The sequence below is a fragment of the Rhinolophus ferrumequinum genome, chromosome 4 (genome assembly GCF_004115265.2).
Source record: "Rhinolophus ferrumequinum isolate MPI-CBG mRhiFer1 chromosome 4, mRhiFer1_v1.p, whole genome shotgun sequence".
NCBI classification, from domain to species: Eukaryota; Metazoa; Chordata; class Mammalia; order Chiroptera; family Rhinolophidae; genus Rhinolophus; species Rhinolophus ferrumequinum.
The window spans coordinates 7,847,501-7,871,177 of record NC_046287.1 but is presented as its reverse complement, the minus strand read 5'-3'; the positions used below and the strand labels follow the sequence as shown (position 1 = coordinate 7,871,177).

General features: G+C 42.2%; 1 protein-coding gene across 1 annotated transcript in view; it reads left to right on the top strand.

Annotated features, from left to right (window-relative positions):
• Window positions 1–20,834, top strand: part of TNFSF11 (TNF superfamily member 11) — a 32,108-nt gene extending 11,274 nt beyond the window's left edge. Inside the window, exons 3-5 of the mRNA XM_033104557.1 lie at window positions 13,865–13,910; window positions 14,002–14,100; window positions 19,279–20,834. Of these exons, the coding sequence (XP_032960448.1) occupies window positions 13,865–13,910; window positions 14,002–14,100; window positions 19,279–19,700 (567 nt within the window). The 3' untranslated portion in view covers window positions 19,701–20,834. The remainder of the gene's footprint in view (window positions 1–13,864; window positions 13,911–14,001; window positions 14,101–19,278) is intronic.
• The last annotated feature ends 2,843 nt before the right edge of the window (window positions 20,835–23,677 follow it).

The following is a 23,677-nucleotide window of genomic DNA, read 5'->3' as shown; positions in this document are numbered from 1 at the left end:
ATCTTAGCATGCCAGGTTGGTGATTCCTAAAACGTACTTTCAAAGGCATTTGAAAGAATGATTTCCAGGAGAGAGATCAATATACTAATTACACAACTGCCTTGCTCTCCAAAGTGAGATGTTCAGTGTATTGAAACTGATCCTTAGGATGTGGGAAGGAAGCCTGGGGACTTACACGCATTTTTTTTTTTTTTTTTTAGTGTTAGCTTTTAAAGGCTATGTTTCGGTGAATATTTTATAATGTACCTAATGCCCAGGAGTGTTTTTATTTACTATTTAAATAAATAAATATGTACATTTGGGAATATTAGAAAAAATTGTTTTTTTCCCCTGAAAGAGCTGAATAGTCAGAAGTATTTAGAGATCATGGAATGAAGCTGCCCGCTCCATGAGGACGAGAAGCACAGCCATTTTGCTCACATTCGAACATATCACACCTAATTTAGTCTCAAGAATGAAAGAAAAGAGCAAATAAGTGTTTGATGACTTACTGAACTTCATAAACTAATATTTTTAAATAAGAATGGAATTTGGCCCACTCATAAAGCCATTCAGAATTGTTGTGAACCTGGTTGTCATTTATCTGGTGTCTTTCCAATGTTGTAATGGATAATTAGCAATATTGTAGCCTGAGGCTCTAATGCAGGTTAATTTTGGTTGAAAGTCATCTTCATCCCAACTTCTCCCTTTTGTCACATTTTTCTCAAGTCTCTTCACCTCTCTATAGCCTGTAACCTATATAGAGTCAGGCCTCTAATGTGAACTAAAAATACGGCTCTGGCTTCTTTGATAAGTACAATTTTATAAAACTCTCCAATTTTACTCCAGAATATGAAATGCCAATGATGATAACAACTACCAATGAGTTATTTTGTTGCCATGTTCTTGATAAACTACAGTTGACTCTTGAACAACATGGATTTGAACTGTACAAGTCCACTTTTACATGGGTTTCTTTTGCAATAAACACTGTAAATGTATCTTCCCCTCCTTATGATTTTCTTAACAACGTTTCATTTGTCTAACTTATTTTAATATAAGAATGCAGTATACAATACATATAACATACAAAATGTGTTAATTGACTGTTTTGTTATCAGTAAGGCTTAACAGTAGACTCTTAGTAGCTAAGTTTGGGGAGAGTCAAAAGTTATATATGGGTTTCCTCAATTGCATGAGGTAGGGTCAGCGCCCCAAACCCCCACATTATTCAGGGGTCAACTGTATTTCCTGGAGTCAGTAAGCCTCTGAGCCTCCAAATTCTTACTGGAAAATGGTGAATAAGACCAGAGAGCTATCATTATTGAATAATTAATTCTTACTTGAAATTCTTTTTTAATTCTCTTGGGATCAGTACATACTTAACCTTATCTCCCACAGGATTCACAATGTAAATGCAAATTATCCCTTGATATTAAGAGCGGTGTGCCCAAATATTCACAATGCTTTGATCCTCAGTGAAATATTCACTGTTATTTGGTCTACATTGCTGTAACCAAGAGACCCATCATTCAGTGAACTACGTAAGATGGAATTTTTTTCTCTTGCATACAATAATCTAGAGGTGAGCACTCCAGGGCTAGGGGGACGGCTCCTCCGTCTTTAACAGGTAGCTTTCATCTCTGGGACGAAGCTAGCTTCTTTATCTGTTGCCATTTCCAGACAGAGGAAAGGAAGAAAGAAAAACTGAGGGCTGTACTTGGAAAGTGAGAAAGTCTCACTTCTAGCTGCTCTTACTGGTGAAACTTACTCACAAGACCATATCTGCTGCGAGTTGTCTCTAGCTGAGTGGCCATTTGCTCTCCAAAGCTTGAGGAAGGAGATAGCCTATTACTAATTGGAAAAAAGGGGAGGATGAATTCTAGGGGACAATGAGCAGTCTCTGATTTTCACTAAACCCTTTTTAGGTAGGACAGTGGGCTCACTACCTGAGCAAAAGTTAACTGCAAATACACAAGCCCATGAAAAATTTGAATGGTGACAATTTTATTTTCTAATGGTTAAAATGCTTTGGAATTATTTAGATTGCTGGAGAGAGAGAAATTTAAAAGTAGATTTAACAGAATGCATCTTTTTGAGGCACTTTCTAAAGTCTGCTTAGGCATATGCCTCTGTGATCTTTGAATAAATCTTGATTGTCAACTGCACAATGTTTAGTAGGTTTTGTGGATTTAAGAACATTAATTTAAAACCAGAAAGTTTGTCTGGTAAAGTGGTGGTTTTTTTCTATATGTAAACATGACACCTTAGAATTCCAATGTTAATTATTGTAAGAAGGCTATTTTCATTTTTAAAACTAAAGAATATAAGAAATCAACTAAAATTTGAGTATATTTTAACTGCTTATGAAATGATAGTCATTGCCATTGTTATACAGCCACTATTTATTTCTTATTTGCTTTCTAGTGACACACACACACACACACACACACACACACACACACACCAAAAACAAGGGGGAAAAATTAAACATCATTCATTATCTCTTTGCCTTTGTATATAGGAGTATGTGTCCCGAGAAAGTTTCTTGTAAACCCACAAGGAAACTTGGGGTTTGGGGCACTGATGTTCCCAAGTCAAGATGTTAGTCATGTAGTGGTTTTCCAATGGGATTTCATCTCTGTTTGCCATAACAGTTTTGGGAACTGCAATTCAATCAACCCTAATGACATCTAGCATTTATAAAAGCTGTCTTTATGGGAAAGCTGAAGTAAGACCCACAGAATTTTCCTACAACGTCAAGGCCATCTACTGCCTTTTGCCCAACAATGGACTATTGGCTGTGATGTGCTCGATGTCAGGGGGAGACCCAGGGCGAACGGTAGGATGGTTTGCAAGAGGGAAATATCCAGGGAGTGATGTCATCAGAGGTGGGCTTATCTCTACGCTAGAAGTACTCCAGGATGGAAGAAAAGATATTCTGGACTGACATTTTTAAAGAAACAAAGAAGAGGAAGGCCATGCCTGAAAGAGGAGCATCTAATTATGTGGCAAGGAATCTTGGGCTAAATTGCCGGAAGTGAACAAAGCTGAAGGTCCTTGATTGAAGCAGAAGGTGGTAAAGGATAGATGCATTGCTCCACCAGGAGTGGCTTATCCTAGGAGGAGTACAGCCTGTGGAATTGGAGAGAAAGATGTGCCCTAAAGCAGTGACTCCCAAACCTGCTGATCTGAACAATTACTTGGGGCCCTTGTTTAAAAACGTAAATAAATAGGAGGCTCCCAGATCTGTCGTCAAGACTGATTTCGTAGCTCAGGAATAGATACTATGATTTTGGAAATCTTCTCCTAGAACAGCTGGTCCATCTTTACAGGAGGATTTTATAGCTCCCGGGACCAAGGAGGTGATCTAAGCATCCTGAGAGGAGGTGAGAGCCACTGGAGGACAGGGAAGCCATTGGTGAATGAAATGACTGTGTTTGAGAACTAGGTGTAAGGCTGTGTGGTGTCAGAAGGTGGGTTTTGAAAGTTGCATCTGAGATGATCAGACAGCATTTGAGGTTCCGGGTCTGGCAGAGTTCCATTCCCACACAGCTTCCTCATCGCTAGGGTGCTCCCCGTCCTCAGTCTCTGCCCTTGGAGGACGTGAGGTGGTGGCGGTGGTGGTAGCAGTGGCGGTAGCAGTAGTACTAGTACTAGTGATGATGGTGGGAGTGATAGTGGTCGTAGTAGTACAGGTCGTACCGGTGGTACTGGTGTAATCGTAGTAGTAGTAGTAGTAGCAGCAGCAGTAGTAGGAATAATAGTGATACTTATAAACCGTAAGGCCCGTGTTCATCAGAGAGTTTGGGGGACCCCAGACTCTCTCCTCAGTGCCTGTAGCTGCTTCTCATCCGACCTACGCTTTCATGGTGACTGGTAACCATCATCTCCGTCCCCCAAACCAGGAGCCAGAGATGGGCTCTCACTCGTACTAAGTCTTCACCTCACCCCCATCCTGTGAATTCCACCTCTTTACAAAACCTCCAAATACTCCTTTCTACTCTGTGTCACTATTACTGTCACCTTAATCCAGGGGTCATTGTCATTTCTCTCCTGGACCAGTGCAGTGGCCGCTCTGTCCATGATCTCACGGCCTCTAGTCCATCCTGTCCATAGCTGTGATTTCTAAATGCAAATCTGAACGTGCTGCTTGCCTCATTTACTGCCTCAGGAAGCCTTCGGTGGACCCCTGTAGTCACCAGGACACCGTCGGAGCGGCTGCACACAGAACACAAAGTCCTCCGTGTCCTGGAAACCCTCATCCCAACCCCTGAGTCTCCAGGCTCATTGCCTGTGCTCCATCTACTCAGGCCACCTCAGCTATGCTCAGTGACCCTGCCAAAGTCAAGTGCCTGAATGTCTCTAGCCTGGCTGTGCCCCTCCTCCTCTGCCTCTCTGCTGGGATCCTAAGCACAGTGAGGGCAAAGAGGAGACCTGTCCTGGAAACAGCATCCTTAGCACGCCACAGGATGCCTGGCCCTCAGCGGCCATCAGCAAGCTGGGATGGATGGAAGAATGAATTCTGGGTCTTTGTGCATGGTCCCATACATGCCATTCCAGGCTCTTCTTTTGTAGGCAGTTTTCTAGTTGTCTTTCGGCATTCAGCTCAGATATTACTTCCCAAAGGGGGTCTACACTGACGCTGAGCTGCCCACCTTTTTGGTTAGGAGCTCCTCGTGTGTACACACATGTCTTCTTGTATTCACTCTGTCATTGCATCGATCGCATGTCCTGGCATTGGTCTGGGTCACTCGAACATGAGCTTCCCAAGGATAGGCGCTGTGTGATTGTGTGATGTTTAGCTTCTCTCCCAGGTGGCAGGCACAGAGTAGGTGCTCAACGAAAGTTTAAAGAACCAGTTTACTGAATAAGGGAGTGATCTGTGCCCATCCCTATTTTTGGTTGCTTAATATTGCCAGGAGCTAGTCACATTATGAAGGCCCAGAAAGATTCGTCGAGTCCCAGAGGTCACTCCCAGGCATGGTGCTTTTCCTGCTTCTTCGAGAGGGGACCTTCTTCCCCTTTTGGGACATGAACACTTTAGGGACCTTGAGGCTGGAGGCTCTTCCCAGCTCCTCCTCCGCTTTTCTCCCTGGCCTCATTTGTCCACAGTGGCTGGCTGGGTACCTCTGTTCCTCTTTGAGTCTCACCCTAGTGGTCAGAAACACTTTGGGAAGGATGTGTGAGAGTAAGTGACCTTTAGAGGAAATGAGGCTTTGTGAATGTCGCAGTCTCTGCCAATGTGAGGTGGTGTGATTGTGTTTCAAGTGGCAGAAGAAAGCAGAGGCATGGTAAACAGCAGTTAGCCCAAGATGCCACACTGCAGTTACTCTGCCAAGCCCTTAGATTACACCTTTTTATCAAGTACCATAGCACAAGACATTTTAAAATCGGGCTCTTTATGAAGAGTAATATTGCTGTCATAAGGATACTTTATACAAACCCAAGGGGACCTTTAACTGGAGCAGAAGCTTCCTCATTTCAACCATGAAGGTTAAACAATAAAAACGAATTTTCTATTCCCAGCATAGTCACCACACTGCCCGGAAAGCATCACTTTGTTTTGGGAAACAGAGGGACTCTCTTCTTCAGCCCTTTGGTAGGTAGAGTACGTTATCCCTTTGCAAAGATGTGTCTCTTCCAATCAGCAGACTTCTTCTGGGAGAAACGAGCCTCCGTGACTGTACTTAGTTTAGGGTGGGAGGAGGAGGCCAGTCCATATCTTGGTAAAGTTCTTCACTGAGAATTTTCAGAGATGGTCGTGGGATGGTGGTGGCTGACTTCACTTTAAAGATGAAGAGATTAGGAGCGTGAGGCTGGTACTCTAGGAGCGGGATAGAACACGTGTTGCGAAGACTTGGGCTTTGGGAGAATTTTTTTTTTTTTAAATCAGTAGTTTATATTAAGAAATGAAGAATTTAGGGATCCATATGTACAGTTACAAATTGAAGTCGGAGATGGCTCTTACCTTGAGGATTAGTGGGGCCTCTGCCCTATCTGCCCTCTTCCCTCCCCTACTTGCTGTGATGCTGAACCCCTTCCCCCAATGGGGCTTGTGAGGAGCTGTCCACCCCCCTCCTCCAGTGCTCCTGTCCTCTCCAGTCCTGGGAAGCTGTAGGGCTTCATATGGAAGGCCCAGAAAGATTCGTCGAGTCCCAGAGGTCACTCCCAGGCATGGTGCTTTTCCTGCTTCTTCGAGAGGGGACCTTCTTCATATGGAACTGGGGGGTGTCCAGCTCCACTCAGGTGCATATGCAATATCCCCCACATTCTGTGGATTTGAAGGTCAGGAGGAAAGCAAGAGGCTGAGACATCTGCCCAAATTCTGTCTTCTCAGTTGCTGCAAACACTTGGTGGGTATTCCTTCTGTGCCTCGTAAACCAAGAATACCATGGAAAGAGAAATCTTTACAATTAAAGACGAGCTATTGATAAGACGGTAAGGCATCTCTCCGAGGGAGCAGATGTCCACAGCGTCTCCGTGAACCGGAGGGCAGAACACTGACTTGCAGGCAAAAGTGATTATAACGAGTTCCCTGTGGCTGGAACCTGTGGCGTCCTTAGGGGCAGTGCGGTTTGGGGGTGCAGGTAAAGAATAAAAGGATAGGCCAGAGCGGTAACCAGTCTAGTCCTGTAGGGCCTGTTAAACAAAAAAGAATTAGCTTCCACGGCTGAAAGTCTTTTCAAAAGAAAGGGTTTATTAGGTCATTGCTCCCGGAAAGGAAACCGTCCTGGGGCATGGAGTCTAAGCCACCAGCAGCGTGGCTGGGTGAAAAGACAACACTCCATTGCCTCCGAGTTTGCAAACGTTTTTATACATCAAGTGAAGGAAGGGGGAGAAAGACATAAGCCTCCTGAAAGGATTTACAGGAGCGACGGGCAAAGGGGTGGGAGAAAGTGAAGCAGGGCCAGCTCTGGGATAGCCTCAGAGTCCCAACAAGAAATGTCCCCTCCTGTGAAGTGGCAGTGGACAGCCGGCTAGAAAGCCCACATGTAAAACAAGAAGGGGAGGCTCCTGGAGTTCCTTGGTGCCTGGCTGGACTAATCTGCAGAAATAGCCACCTGGACATGAATCTGAAATTCTCAAAGACGTTCAGGAATGTGAGCAGCCTTTCGTCAGAGCAGATTCACAGCCATCGATAGGCTGATGGTTCTGTTTCTTTCTCTTCCTCTCAGGCTGCTGTAAATTTAATCTAGAACATTTCAGAATTTTCTCCTCGTCAGGCCTTCTCAGCCCGGTAAGGAAGGTGGATGTGTTCCTGAAGTCTGCGGGCAGCCCGCAGACGACTTTCGGAAGAGAAGGGACATGCTTCCATGTGTACTCTTGGTCTAAGGAGAGCAGGAGAGGAGGTAGGAGGCACTTGCTGTAATCCTAGTGAGAAATGATGGAAGCTTGGAGGAGGGCAGTGGTCCTCTGGCTGGAGAGGAGGGGATGGACTTCTGAGCGATTTGCAAGGTTCCAGGAGTCTGTAAGACTTCTCTGGAGGAATAGGAAGCCGGCTATTCACTTTCAGAAACAACCGGTGAGTGGCATTCGTGTGCTAGCTCGGCTGATGAATACACTGTTCTCGTAACTAGGTTGGAGAAGAATTACAGGAAGGGTATCATTAAGATGTTAGAATAAATGCATTACATATGTTAACAAGTGTATGAACCCTGTATTATATCTGGCAAACGGGGTGTTAAATCCTTGTTCAACCAGCCAGATGTCCCTACAGCTGCTGCTGGAGGGAGGCAGCCACCTGAGACCTGGGCTATGAGCCGGTGCCAGTGGTTTCCACAGCATCTGGCTGTACAAATTGCTTCCTCCATGCTCTGATTGACAGGTACCACATGGATCACGCAATTCACAAGGCATGGGTGGGATTTTCAGTCTGATAAACCCAGACTCCAGCAATTTAACCTTTTTCAGGCATGTGTACAACTGGGGTGCCCTCAGTGGGAGCTTAAATCTGTATTATTTGTAAGACAAAAACAAAAAAATTACCCCAAACACTGCAGTCAAACAACTGAAGACCAATTTAATAACATTCCCTCTTGAATTGGAATGTTATCAAAGTCATGTTTGGGGGTGTTATCCCGCTGAGTTTGCAAAGGCAGGGTTAGTGTTTGTTGTACATTGTAAATGTTGAAATTACCTGGAGCAAAATTCCCACGACTGCTCAAAGGAGTTGAAAGTCCTCATAGGTGTTTATATTTATTCTTATACAGTACAATCTCTCCTAAGTGTCCCTGACTCACCAAGATTGAGCCAGTTCTGGGATGCCTCCCTCCTCCCTATGTTTGGCAAAAGATCCCAAAACATTTTAAAAGATGAACATCGTCCTGGTCCCAACAGGCTGAAGACGCGGCCTGTACTCTTCAAGTTTTCCCTGTCAGCCCCCACCCCCGGGGCGGGGGGAATTGTACTTCTTGGATGCCGAGTTCAGGAGAAGTTCTAGAGACCACAGTTACACAATCACATTGATCTTTCCTATACTTTCTTTCCTGGAGGAGAAATTGTGAAATCCCAACATTTTTATGTGAGTGAAATAATAGTTGAGATTAAAAAAAAAAACACATCAGTTGTTTTCCTGTCTGTTCAAATGTACCCTGACAGCAAAGATGAAAAGTTAATGCAGTCTAAATAGGAGAATGCCACAATGAGAAGATTTTTTTTAAAATGTGTAATTTCCTCATCGTTATTATTTTTAGACTTTGGAGTAGGGGCAGAAGGCAGTTTCAAATCTGCAAAGCTTGGCTGTGGCGCCTCAAGCGTGTCAATGTTGGCCAGCGTCCACTAGGTGGCAGTATGTCAGAGGATTTCTTTTATCCTAGAATTGGCAAGGATTTCTTTGGCTGTCTGTAAGTGGTTCAGTTTTCCTTTTTGCCCCGCTTTGAAGGGTGAAATGAAGCTATCATAATTTAGGCCCGAATTATGCTTATCTAAAAAATGCATAAATTCCCTGAAAAGCCTACTTATTACAGTGTGACAAGAAATAAGTTCACTCATTCATGTGAATTTTCTCAGTAACTTATAGTTAATGATATTAGTCGTCATCGGTAATTTATAGAACCCAAAAGACAATTCTTTTTGTCCGTAGCACGTAACAGATGCTAAACACGCTGTACTCTGAGAAGGCAGATCTCCGGTCTTCCTGGGAAGCAGAAGATTGCAGGGAGCCACCTGGCCAGTGTCCTCAGCCCGAAAACTGTTTGCTGGGAGGTGTGTCAAAGCTATCTACACTTCTGTGCAAATCTGTGGGCATTCTGACAGTGTAGGCAACATATGAGTGCATTGGATACTTATCCAGAGACTTAACTAACTAGTTAAAAAATATTAATGTACAACTGTGTTTAAAAGAAGATAAAATGCATGTAACATTTTTTAAAAGATCCCTTGCATGTGAATAATTTGTTCAGAGGACAGGAATTAGGATGTTCTTTGTACTGTTTTCCCCAAATTAGATGATTAGAACTTTCTGAATTCAAAGTAACAAGAAGCAATGCCTGAATGATAAGATTGGGCAATAAAGAACTCTGCAAGTTTTAAAGGGCTCCAATTAATGTAACAGAAGTAGAGGATTAATGTGGATGGAAATAAATGTAAATTCAAAGCTTAGAAAATAAATGGAATTGTCAGTTGGGGTTCATTTGGGTATTTTATCAGAAGGATTTCCTATAAGCTTGAAAATGAAAAATATTAATTAGGAAGGAATTCAAGAAAGGTCCATGCTTGGGGTATACATAGCAACGTATTGGTCTTTGAGAAAAATGACAACTGAATGGCTTCTGCTCTGTGCAGTGGATGTGATAGAGTCACACTTGGCAATGTGAGGCCCCCTCACGCCTGACATCTGCAGGGCTTAGTTTTGGGGGTTCACCAGCCACCTCCTAAACATGGCTCAGCCAGTTCTGAGCCAGTTGTTTTCTGAAGCCCCTGGGAATTCTGAGACCCCCATTTCCTGATATGGAGGCCCCTTTTTGTCAGATCCACAGTCAAGCTGTGCCTCCTTTCAAGGAGGGAACCAGCCCTCTCAGGATTTGTTGACAGTTGTAGGGAAGGAAGAAAAGACCTTTCTCCCTCTACCTTCCTAGGTTCTCCAGCTAGGGCCTTGTAAATTTGACAAGACAGGTGAATGAGAGAAAAGCGGTCAAATTTATTTAAATTTTATGTGACATGAGAACCTTCATAAGGAAATGAAGACCTAAAGAAGTGGTTAACCTGAGTGCTTATATTGGGTTTGATGAAGAGTGGCAAGGTGTGGGAAAATGTGATGGGACAAAAAAAGGCGTGGGCTAAGGGCAGTACACGGCGGGGGGGGGGGCTCATCAAGGCCTGTACATTCTGCTTTTTTTCAGAGTCCTTTGGTCTTAAAGATAAGGAAGCTCCTTTCCTCCAGGTGTAGTAGAGAGGGGACCTCACAGGAGGGTCTTCTGACCTGCTTCAGGGGGGACGTGGGAGGTCAGGGAGTCCCTCCTGCACCTACCGTTCTCAAGTTCCTTCACCCTAAAGTGTTCAACATGCCCAGGGACCCTAGATGGGGATAGCGTGTTCCGAACCCCATCACAGGCCATTGATACTTTCTCCCAGCTTGCAGGAGTATGTTCCACGATGGCGTCCTGTAAAGGGGTGTGGGCTCAAAGCTCTAGAAGGAGAGTTGGAAGGCACAGGGTCAAGTCCCAGCTTTATTAGCTGGGATCTTATTCTATCTCTACCTCCATTTCCCAGTCTCAGAAATGAGGTTAGAAAGAGTTACCCAGCCTCTGATTCTAGAATCAAATATTATACTATAAGGGAAACACTTAGTTGGCTATGAATGTAAGGGGTTATTTAATTTTTAATATGTGGAATATCCATATATTGTAAGAGTATAATAAACCTATGACTACATAGAGATGTCACCAAACAACCATTTGTGGGAACACTCAAGTAGTAGAAAGGTTTCTCAATACTTGCTACATACTAGAATTACCTGGGGGAGCTTCTTCTAAAAACTGTCAAGTCAATATCTAACTGAGTTAGACTGGCTGAGTTGGGGTAGGGCAGAGCACCCTGAAAGTGTAGTCCAAGAAGTATGTTATGTTTGTGGTTGTTACCCATTCAGATAGATAACAATGATGTTAGAGTACAGAAAATTGGAAGGAGGGGTTGCTGATATAAGAACAGATACTGAGAATACGCTTTCTGTAGCCTGAGGCTGTAAGCACGTCATGCACTCCCTGTTTCATATGGAAACTTCTCTGTAGGGTTTCTGACAGGATTTGCAATCCTTGGATACCCAACCACAGATGTACCATGAAAGCAGCATTACCTCATGAGACTCTAGCTAGAGTTTCAATTCATCCCGGGTCATGACTTTTTTTTTTTTATAGCAGACATTGAGCATGCTTCTGAATGGGGCTGGTTATTGAATTTTCTTGTAACAGAAAGGTTCTGTGACCTAGAAACCACTGATTAAGTGGACAGGAGAAGTTCATTCGCAGGTGAGGGAGAATAAACATTTCCTTCCTCCTTGATCAGTGGCTTGCGTCTGCTGCTTCTTTGGCCTGTGTCTCAAGCTTCAAGGAAACCTCAGATTTGCCTACCTCTGTGGTCTTTTGGGAAATGACAGAGATTCGTGCTCTCAAACTGAAGTGCCAGAGAAGCAGCGTCTGCTCACCTGTTAAAGCCGCAAATTGGCAGGCACTACCCAGACCTTCGGGATCAGAAACTGTGTCAGCATGCCCTCTGAGAGACTGTGATACACGCCAGGTCTGGGAAACACTGAGCTGGAGCAAAGACTCTTCCCTGGATCTGGTCTTCTCAATAATGTGTGTTTTTGTGAATCGGAAAACATGAAACAGGAATTTGTGGGCAAATGCTACATTTGGCTTTGCTTCCTTCTGCCCAACCCCTCCCCGTTTTCTCTGATGATGAGGCAGATGAGGGCTAGAGGGAAAATAAGGGGCCGAAGTCTCTAAATTTCTCTGTCCTCAAGGTTCCTATTCCAACCTTTTAAGAGAGAGAAGTCAATTAAAGGTGCATTGTATATAGAAATGTATAAGGATATGCACAATGCGTAAAGATATATTATAAATACATGCATTATATATTTACATATCCATTATAGATGTATAAGGAGATATATATGTTTTATATAATGTATAAAGGAACATTGTAAATATATATAAATCTCTGTTGTGAATTCCAGAAATCAGGGTACTACTGGGAATCCAAAGGTCATGAGAAGAGAATTGGGAGATGGCAGGACAGCAGGGGAGAGAACTAAATCTTGGATGGAGTGGGGAGAAGGACAAGCCTGGTAAGGGCCACTGCCCTGCACAACTGAAAGGGCCCCCGCACCTTGCCTAGAATTTCCTGCAAATGGTGCCCCCAGAGCTGTGCAGTGCAGTGCCCGGGGCCAAGGCCAGGGCCGAAAACAACCTGGAGGAGCCTCCAAGGTTCTTTTCTAAAAGTCAGTCGCACTGTGATTTCTTTAGGACTTTAAAATAGGTGACTGAAGACAGCTGTGCTGTCTCCTCCAATGGTCTTTAAAAATAGAATAGATTCTCATGTCTCTTGGGGGTCCTAAAAGCACAGAAAAGAATCAGTGTTGTCTTATCTCTAGAATCTTTCCAACTGTTAACAGTTGAAGTTGTGTTATTGAATCTATCTATCATCTATCTATCTATCTATCTATCTATCTATCTATCTATCTATCTATCTATCTATCATCTGTCATCATCTATCATCATCTATCTCAAAGCACTTCTCTCCCAGCAGTCAAAGAACATAAGCTATATGGCTTATCTTTTAAACATAATGGAGGGGGGATGGTTAGCATACATGATCATCCCAATAACAGAAATTAGGAATCTCTCCAGGTTATTCTAGTGTTTAGACATCTGAATTTACCGGATACTCTGCTAAGTGCCCACATGCATTATCTCATTGAATCCTTAATATCCTCAGTATTAATATCTATTAATATCCTCGGGATAACTAGGGGCTGAGTCAGTTGGGACTGAGGTCAAAGCCCAAGGTTTCCTCCACTCCGCCTTACTGCTTAATGATAACTAAGGTCTTGATTCAGGTGGCATGCAGTTACCTGTTGGATCTTTCATTCTCAGGGCTCAAATCGAGATACGCAATTGCCTACGCTTTTTATGTTCTTTCTTTTTCTGGCTCGTGCTTCTTAACCTCTGTTTGCAGCAATATTTTAAGTTACATATTGGTACTCTAAAAGCTCTTAGATAGGTGGCGTACTTTAAATCCACTGTGACTTTTTAAAGTAAAAAAAATTAACCATTGGGAGCGAGGCCTCCTTCTCTTTCCTGTAAGCTGTAGTGTTAAAATAGGAATTTCCTAATGAAACAGACATAAAAAAGAGCCTCCCTACAGATTTAAGAGACTCTCTAAAGATTCTCTTCTCGTGACCTTTAGATTCCCAGAGGTACCCTGATTGCCGGAATTTTCTGGTATGGTTTCTCCTGCATTCACAACAGAAATTTATCTATGTTTACAATGTACCTTTATATGCTGTGGTCATTGTCATTTTCCTAGTTAACTTCCCTCTCCATCTATGTACCTGCTACAATTTTTAAATTATGTTCAATTATTCCATGTTTTATAATTTACATGGTCTTTTATTTCCTCTCACTGTCCAAAGTATTGTGTTAGATTACCATCTGTCTACTGTGTGCAGTCTGCTTTTTAAGCACATCAACATCATTCTTTGGGGCGAGTTTCTCTTGAGAGCTACCTGAAATGTCAAGGAATTTCATTTTTCCATATGTACTTGTGGCATGTTTTGAAGGAAAGAGGATTAATTTCTTGTATGTCCAGCAGTCCTGAATTCTTACTGCTTTATCAAAAGAACGAGTGTATAAATAAGACCGTTTTTTTTTCCTTTTTATTTCAGGAATTACAACATATTGTTAGATCCCAACACATCCGAGCAGAAAAACGTAAGTATGGATCTGTTTGAGTATTAGAAATCCCGTAGGGTCTCTATGGGGACATCACTCTTTGGGCTAACATGGTTTCTCTCATCTCCAGCTACGGCAGAAGGTTCGTGGTTAGATCTGGCAAGGAGGGGCAAGTCTGAAACTCAACCGTTCGCTCATCTCACTATTAATGCCACTGACATCCCATCAGGTGAGTTCCATGTGCATCCAGCCTGAAAAATATTTCAAAAGTCATTTATCAGCTCCTTTGAATACTCAACCCTATTACTAACTAGCCTTTTACTAAATTTTTGAGAGCCCTTAACTTCTAGATCAGAGAGAAAGATCATTTAGTCTGCGGTTGAGGATCCACACTGTGGAAATAGTGATTCTCAGTCACTCCAGAATGGATCTCTGTAATCACTGTCAGGTCATCAGAGTGCGTTTATTTTCAATGATTGCCAGTGGAGATTACATAACTGGGAAGGACAGTCCCTTATTACACGCATCTATAGTTGCCCAAGCTAAAGTCAACCCGTCCCCACTGCTTGTGCATCTTGCCTGCGTGAGCATCAAAATAATTACAAAGAACATTAAGATAGTGACAATTCAACACTATTCTTCTTATTATGCCATTTATTCAACACACACTATGTATCAGGCGTTTCGCTCTGTGCCTTATCTCTCATCCTTACTACAACCCTTCAAGGTAAGTGAGGGTCATTCAGATTTTGATTTTGCAGACAGGGAAACTGAGGTCCACATAGTTTACCTGCTCAAGGTCACAATGGTGGCAGGATTAGCAGTTGAATTTCACTCTAATTCATTCCTACTCTAGTTCATTCCTAAGTCCGTGCATTTTACACTATAGGTTGTCATATAAGTACCTTGTGGTCAGTTGGCTTTGTCAGAGGGAAATAAGTTCAGAGCTCTTATATTCCTCTTTTGCTGTAAGAAGTAGGTTAATGCAGTTTTTTTATTAGTTTCAGGTGTACAAAACAATATAATAGACATTTACACCCCTCACAAAGCGATAGCCCCCCTCCCCCAATCTACTACCCCTCTGACATCGTATACAGCTGTTACAGTTCCATTGACTCTATACCCTATGCTGGACTCCACATCCTGTGACCACATACATATTAAATTACAGTTGACGTTCAATATTATTCAGCTTCAGCTTCAGGTGTACACTGCAGTGGTCAGGCATCTACACCGTCCCTGAAATGGTTTCCCCAATAAGACAAGTGGTTAGTGCAGTTTTAATAGACGGGGGTACCTATGAGGATTTAATGAGGGAAGGAACTCACATTCCTCTATGGAAACCAGCGTATACTAAGCACCCAATAATTACAAACTCAATAATTTGTCATTATTATTGAGTTTAATGAAATAGTTATACATAGAGCACTTTGTTCTAAAAATGATAACGCAGGTTTTTCTTGGAGTTAAAAAATTCCAAGTCTTAGTAAACAATTTTGAAGGGATTTTTCCTGACTTAGAAAAAAAAAAATCAACTCTTCGGTTTTTAGATTTCCCTAAACTATCTCTCCTGTCCCAGGTACTTGCTTCATAAACAAATTTTCTCTGTGTGTCTGTGTGCCTTACAGTAGAGCTATACTAATTTTCTGAGTGTAACGCTAATTTGCATTTTAGCAAAGGCAATCGAATGTATTCGGCATTTATCTTTTCAGTTCATTTTAAAGGGCATGTGATAAATATTGCATTAGACTGTGTGCCAAAATCTGTTTGGCAATCGCAAGCATGTTTTAGTCACCACGCTTTCTCTCCAGGCACCCTAGCCTCACATCTTTGCCAAAGAACAAGGCAAAACTCCTGGTTATTTTCCAACAGTTATTGAGTTTGAGACTGAGTGAAATGAATTAGTGTATGCTTCTGTTTAAGGAACTAGAATTTGCTTCTCTGGCTGGACCAACAACTCCTTGAGTCATTTATCTTCCAGTTTTGGCCAGTGCTGAGACTTCAGAGGAAGATGGCTTTAATTTTGCATGTTCATTTCGGGCCTCTGTTTGATACTTATTTGCACATAAGAAAGAAATGAGAATCTGCCATACAGTGAGCGTTAGCTTGTGCATTGGCACAGCTTCTCGAATAAAATGCATTGGGAAGTATCTTGTGAGGTCAGACTACGTGGCTTTCTTTAGGGGGATCCTCAGGCTAAATATTTGCAGAGGCCTCTTCTCCAGCATCTGGCAGTGATCACCACAGGCTGGGAAGGCCGAACTTATTTCCCCCTGACAAAGCCAACTGACCACAAGGTACTTATATGACAACCTATAGTGTAAAATGCACGGACTTAGGAATGAACTAGAGTAGGAATGAATTAGAGTGAAATTCAACTGCTAATCCTGCCACCTTGAGCAGGTAAACTATGTGGACCTCAGTTTCCCTGTCTGCAAAATCAAAATCTGAATGACCCTCACTTACCTTGAAGGGTTGTAGTAAGGATGAGAGATAAGGCACAGAGCGAAATGCTTGATACATAGTGTGTGTTGAATAAATGGCACAATAATAAGAACAGTGTTCAACTGTCACTATGTGAGGTGAGGTCCTCGCATGTGTCATTAATGATGCAAACCCAGGTTTGCCCTGAGAGACCCTTCAACCTGACTGCATCAGAACCTTCTCATCTTGTCTCCTGCTGTTGTCCGTCCACAAGTCCTCCAGCTCAGGCAGATGGCGTTCCTCCCCTTTTGCTCTGTGTGTGCTGTGTGCATTCGTTCCATCCTCTGCTCAAGCAGTTTCCCTCACGGGCAATACTCCCTGTTTTCTCAGTCCACCTACGTTTGATCCAAGTCCTTCCTGTCCCCTCCCCTGGCCGAGCTCTCTTGATTGCTGTTAATTTCTGCAACTTTCACTTTCAATTGCTTTAACTGACCTTCAGCCATGGGCTATGTGACATGCCGAAATGGAAATGTTATGTTTTTGAGTGTCTCTGCCCAATTCTTATTTTCTCCGCTACTAGTGGTAAGTGCCTTGAGGTACTACTAGTGGTAACTGCTTGATATAATTCTTAATTACGGGTACAGGGAATGCCCATAGAAAGCACAACAGCCGTTTGTTGAATGACTGATCAACTGAATTGATCAGGGAATGGATGAGTGAATGGATAAAAGCAGAAGTATGTAGGCACTCATTGTAGACAATAAGGACACCCCCTCGACTGGACTCTAACCTACAGTGGGAGTGGTGTGTCCTCAAGGTTCCTGTCTTCTTCCCTCACTAGTTCATATTCCTTCCCTGCCTTCCCAGGCGGTGTTTCTGAGCCCTTGGTTTAACACTAGCTGATCTAGCCTATTGAGAGGATAGACTGCACCTTTGTCTGTAAGAGCCATCATAGGAGATGAACTATGAGACAAATAGTTGATCCTATAAAGACCTGACTGCAGGAGTACGCTGGGAAGGAAGGAAACATGGGGTAGTTTGAGATGGGAAGCATCTTGAATTTTGTTAGCTTTGTCAATGGATTGGTGGCTATTTACCAGCCTGGAGGAATTACTTTATTAGTATTTATGAGGATGTGATGAATAGTCTTGGTAGTCTTGTCTTGACTTAGTTGGGACCATGGGATGACATTTACATTTGGGATGCTTTGATCTGGGATGACATGAGGCAGGACCTCCCATGAAAAAGGACGTGTGCTATGGTGGGTCCTAGAGGCCGCAGTGCCTGTAACGTGTTTCTCCGGCTCGTTCTAGCGCCCTCTAGTGAATGAGATGTGTATTTCAGTAAATATACTGTCCCACACGCCTAGTGATGGGTTCCCCACCATAGGTTCGCCTCTGTGCATTTTTTTCTCACTTGCTCCACCACCTGGTGGTTCTTGGAACAGCCTGCAGAGGTCCCCAGACCATATTTCAGGCTGCCGAGTGACCCTCCAGAAACAGTAAAGCATTCTCCTTTTTGTGGCTCTCTACAGAAAGCTGCGGGTACTGCAGGCTCCCCAGGATTCAGGCCAGTCTGGGCGGATCGCCACAATTAGATTCGGGTTCCTTAAGGATCTTCCAGGGACCCACTCTAACCAGAGAGCTGTCAGCTATGTTGGATCCCTGGAATCTACTTCAAGCCTAAGTCCTTGGGATGATTTCTTGTGGGAGGCAGGCGGCAAAGAACTTCTCCTTGGCTGCAGAGGCTAATCTTAGACTCCTTAGCTTTGTTTTGCTTTGTTGAAATCCTAACAGACGACATCCTTAATTTAGCATAAGTATTGACAAAATTTTCTGGAGGAAAAAATGTGTTTTTTAATTTTTCAGAGTATAACAACTTTCCCCCCACTAGTTGATACCTTTCCCAGTTGGATAATAGGGGTCCACATAAGCACACATGATTGATGAATTGGGTGTATCCCCTAGAGGTAGTGACACTTTTTACAGGCCCAGTAAGGTATACTAAAGACCTGAAATGTTAAAAACACTGGACTCAACTGCTGATCGAAGATTCTTTAGAAGCTTTCCCTGCTCCTGAGCAGTAGGCAAAGGATACTTGTCATCAGATTTCAGGGTGAGAAGGGGCTAAAAAAGAATTCTGGTCAATCTGGGAGGGATTTTGTGATACTTTGGTCACAAAGACTTGTGTGAGGTTGTGAAGCTGGGGAGGGCAATGCCAAAAATATCTTCTTTGTGAACTTCTCTGGGAGCCACTTTTCAGTTGTGTGAGCCTGGGGGCATTTGTGCTGTTGGAGGAAGGGCAAATCTATGGTGATGAGAACAACGTTTAGGAGTTTGACCTTTTGGGCAAAGTTACTGAGACCCAGAGTTTCTTCTCCTTCCTTCTACATATCCCTCTCCATGATTTCAAGGAGAAGGTGGAGTCATGAAGTATGGAAGTTCTCTCCCTATACTTATTTCTTGCTTCTTGTCTCAACTGCGTTTGGCCCATTTTCTTCCTTGAACCTTGAATGACCTTTCTGCTTCTGTGGGCTGCATCCTTTTCTTCCTTTAAGAGCTTAGGCTCAGTAGCAACTCAACAAAGTCATTCTTGGTTCCTTCTGGGAGGAAATCATTGCACCGTCCTTTGAATTCCCACTGCAATTATCTGCAAATTTCCTATCGGGATTCGTGACTCGCTTCTTACCTGAACAACTACCATACTTATGCCTAGTGTTCTGTAGGTTCCTTGGGGGCAGGAAAAGATGAGTTTTTGCCTTTGTACCATCTCAGGTGCCTATCAGAGAGCACTAAGTACATCTTAATGTATTTCTCCCCTTTTAAAAAATAAATTCTGAAAAGTTATTCTCCTATTGGAATAATGGCTATGATGCTATGTTTTTGTTTTTGTTTTTTGTTTTTCCCCCAACCTCATAGAATTAGGAGTTTGTCCTTCTCGTTGAAGGGGTGGATTTTAAATCACATGACTCTCCTCTTCTCAGGTTCCCACAAAGTGAGTCTGTCCTCCTGGTACCATGACCGAGGTTGGGCCAAGATCTCCAACATGACTTTCAGCAATGGAAAACTAATTGTCAACCAAGATGGCTTTTATTACCTGTACGCCAACATATGCTTTCGACATCATGAAACTTCAGGAGACCTCGCTACGGAGTATCTTCAGCTGATGGTGTATGTCACTAAAACCAGCATGAAAATCCCAAGTTCTCATACCCTGATGAAAGGAGGAAGTACCAAATACTGGTCAGGGAATTCTGAATTCCATTTTTACTCCATAAATGTTGGAGGGTTTTTTAAGTTACGGTCTGGTGAGGAAATAAGCCTGGAGGTATCCAACCCTTCACTACTGGATCCAGATCAAGACGCAACGTACTTTGGGGCTTTTAAAGTTCGAGATATAGATTGACCTCCATTTTGTGGAGTGTTATAATGTATTTCCTGATGTATGGAAACTTTTTAAAACATAGACCAAGAAAGATGTACATAGGTGTGTGAGACTACTAAGAGGTATGACCCAATGGTATAAGAAGACTCTCTCCAAGCTTTTGACTCTGTAGAGATCGTGTGTATTTACAGCCAAAGGGAGATGTTGGACTCAAAGTGTGTTACAGTCTGAAGTCTTTCTTACACAATGGTTTTTAAATTTTGTAATGAATTCTTAGAATTAAACCTGATTGGAGCAATTATGGCTGCCTTTATGGAAAACTGCATTTGGGCTATGGGAGGGGTCAATTCTCTGGATCTAGCCCTTGGTTATGTGCCACTAGGCAGTTGAAGTAGGGAGGGTGTCATCTAATTGCAAATGGATGATAACCTGAAGGGTTACGTTCTTTTGAATTGTTACATCATGCTAGACCTGCAAATAGATACTTTTTTCTAATGAGGAGAGAAAAATATATGTATTTTTATATAATATCTAAAGTTATATTTCAGATGTAATGTTTTCTGTGCAAAGTATTGTAAATTATATTTGTGCTATAGTATTTGATTCAAAATATTTAAAAATGTCTTGCTGTTGACATATTTAATGTTTTAAATGTACAGACATATTTAACTGGTGCACTTTGTAAATCCCCTGGGGAAAATTTGCAGCTGAGGGAAAAAAATAAGTTGTTTGCGAATATCAACTGTATTATGTTGTCTTCATTCTTTTTAACTTAATAGTTTTTTGAGACTTGTCAAGTTTGTGCAAAAAAATTAAAATGGATGCCTTGAATCATAAGCAGGATGTTGGCCACCAGGTGCCTTTCAAATTTAGAAGCTAATCGACTTTAGAAAGCTGACATTGCCAAAAAGGGTACATAATGGGCTACTGGAATCTGTCAAGAGTATTTATATAATTATTGAACAGGTGTTTTTTCTACAAGTGCTGCAAATTGTAAATTCTATATATTTTTTAAATGGACGTTGTCAGTGGCTAATCAGCAAAAAGTTGAAAAAAAAAAAGTCCCATCTTTCATTTAGTGGAAGTTATTTTATACTGTACAATAAAAACGTTGCCTTTGAATGTTAATTTTTTTGGTACAAAAATAAATTTATAAGAAAACCTGCCTTGTGATTTTGTACTTCTCTTTTCTATCTGCCTTCCGTTTCTCCAATATGGCAATGTGGCACCTATCTTTCCAAAAGTTACTGAGAGAAATGCAGATTTAATTAAAAATTAGGAACAGATTCAATTAAATTAATCAACATTGGAATGTGAAAAAATAATTTGCAAGGGATTTGTATGCAAGAATGTAGATAGAAAACAGGCTTCTTCACTCAAAAAAGAAAATTTTGTTATGCTTGGATTGGGAGGAGAAAACGGTACTTTGTAACAGTCCATAATGCCTTCTGGAACAACTGTTTGACCTGGAGGACCCCCTGAACATTTTATACCTTAACCGCAGTGAAGGAGGATTAACAGCAGATTGGATGCTCATCCTCATGGAAATTTATGTAGGGGAGCTGTCCCACCCCAGTTTGTCACTCACATGACAGAGATATAAGAAAACCAGGCAGCTTTGGGAGGCACAGGAAGCCATAATTTAAGGCACTTGGCCATTTGTGGATACATGTTTCTTGATGGTTGTGACAGGATGGAGGAAGAAAAGAAATAGCAGATGTTACAAAGAAGAACTTGTAAATTTGAAACAGCAGAGCTTTGATGGTGGGACTCAATCATTGACGAAACTCCACCTATTGTTTTAAAATTATCAGTAAATCTGAGGCAGTTTGGTACAAAATATGATTTTGATGTTGCATAACCCAGTGGCCGAGCCTTGGCTTAAGGAACATTAGTTTTGATAAGCAATTGGAGAATTTCTCTACTCTCCGCTGGCACAAAGTCTTGTGTTAAGAGCCATATTAGCTGCCTTGATTCCTATAACATGGTTCGGTCATTCCCAAAGGTGAATGACATTCATTCATTTGTTCCATGTTATTTATTGAGCACCAACTACAGCGAGGCACTGTCCTGGGCGCTGGGGATACAATAGCTCTCTCTCTCTGCCCTTGACGAGTGTTTATTCTAGTGGGAGCCAGTCTTGGATGACGGTGGTAAGCTCTAGGGTATGGGCATGTGGAGCATGCCGTGGGAGCAGAGAGGAAGCCATGGAACCCAATCTTGGGGCTCACAGAAGGCCTAGAAATGAAGTCAGGCTGGACAGGAGGTAGCTTGACTATTTTAACTGAGAGTCCACTGACTTGCAATCTCTCAAAGATGAGCTAAAACCCAAAGTCTGGGAATGGAAAGAACCAAGAATCTCGTGAGACCATACATGGTGGCACCAGCCAGATGGGGGAACCAACATGGCAGATGGCCTGCAAGGCTACGGGAGATCCTCTACAGAAGACCTTGACTGTAGTATGAATTTTATGTACATTAAAGGGATTTTCAGAACTTTACTGGAATCAATGTAGGACATAATGAAATGTTGGTGTAAACTGGTCTGTGCCTCAGAGGAGGCAACCGTAGCTAGTGGACATGGCAGGAGATGTGGAAAAGTCTTTTGTCTCTTTCCTAGTGGTGCTTAAGAGCTTCCTGGAGCTATGTGGCAGGATCAAACCCCCACTTTTCCCTCTCACATGCTGCTCTTTAGTCCTGCTTTTTCTTCTCACTCATCCCTTGTTCCACTTCTACTCTTCTGTATATATTTTAATTCTTTCCTTTTTTTCTTTTCCTCTCCTCCCTAATCCCTGGCTCTTGCCTTGGAGGACCATTTAGTTTCTCTGGTGCCCTTGGAGAATAAGGAGGCTGCTGCATCTGATTGAGACAGAACCAGATCGTGTCCACCCTGAGAACCAGCTCACTAAATGTGCTGAGAAGTGACAAAATCATGTCAGGAGACCAACGCACACTGGATGCTGTGGCAAGATGATTTTTATCTCATTTTAACTATTCCATTTCAATCTTCTTCCCAACACATGCCAAATCTGAAGGAAGGAAAGCACACAAAATTTGAAGTCATCTGTGTTCTTGAGTCAACTTTCAAAACTATACCAGAGTCAGGGTCCCTTGCACCTTTCCAAAACACCACATAGGAGGCAAGTCTTGTTTAGTGAGATTACTTCTCCCACCCCCACCCCCTCTTTCTTCTGCTTTCTTTTGTGTCATTCGTATCCCTCAGGCTATCCTAGAAAAATATCCAGAGAAGATGATCTATTTTCCCAGTGACATAGGTGGGGACTTGAGCACCTCATGCTTCCCCCTTTCTCTCTGTGTCATTATTGATTTGATTTGAGATAGTGGCATTGGGTTATACTTGTACATTTTTGGGGACACAAATCTGATTCAACCTGCAGTTCCACATTTAGCCTGTGGTGTCCTGGGCATGCCAAGCATGTCCTCGCTTCACTTTTGACTTTGTTAATTGATTCTCTAGCTTCCTGGCTTCCTGAAATTGAAATATGTTTCCCAGTAGCTGCATGTGTAAATGCTGGTTACTTATTGATTCACATTATTGCAATTTAGCCTTGTGTCACTTTTTACAATAAAAAATTTGTACACTGCGAATGTTAGATTTTAGCTATAAAACAGAAATCTATCCTTTAGATTAATAACACTTTTATACTTCTGCTCTTCTATTCTTGTAATTTAAAAATCCTATTTACTAATCATCTACCTTCACCTCCCGTCTCCTTTTTTGACTGATTTTCTTTAAAGAGGATTGTTTTATTGCATCTTGACAAGCACTCTAGCTATTTGTAATGACAATCTCTTTGATTTTACCAGATGTGGACTAGTTATAACATTGTTCATATTGCTATTGGTTTTCAATGTTTGTAGAGAAATTTGGTAAAAATTTTTTTTAAGTTAAAGTACAGTTGACATACAATATTGTATTAGTTTCAGCTATACAACATAGTTGCGCAGCATTTATATTCCTTATAAAGTGTTATCCA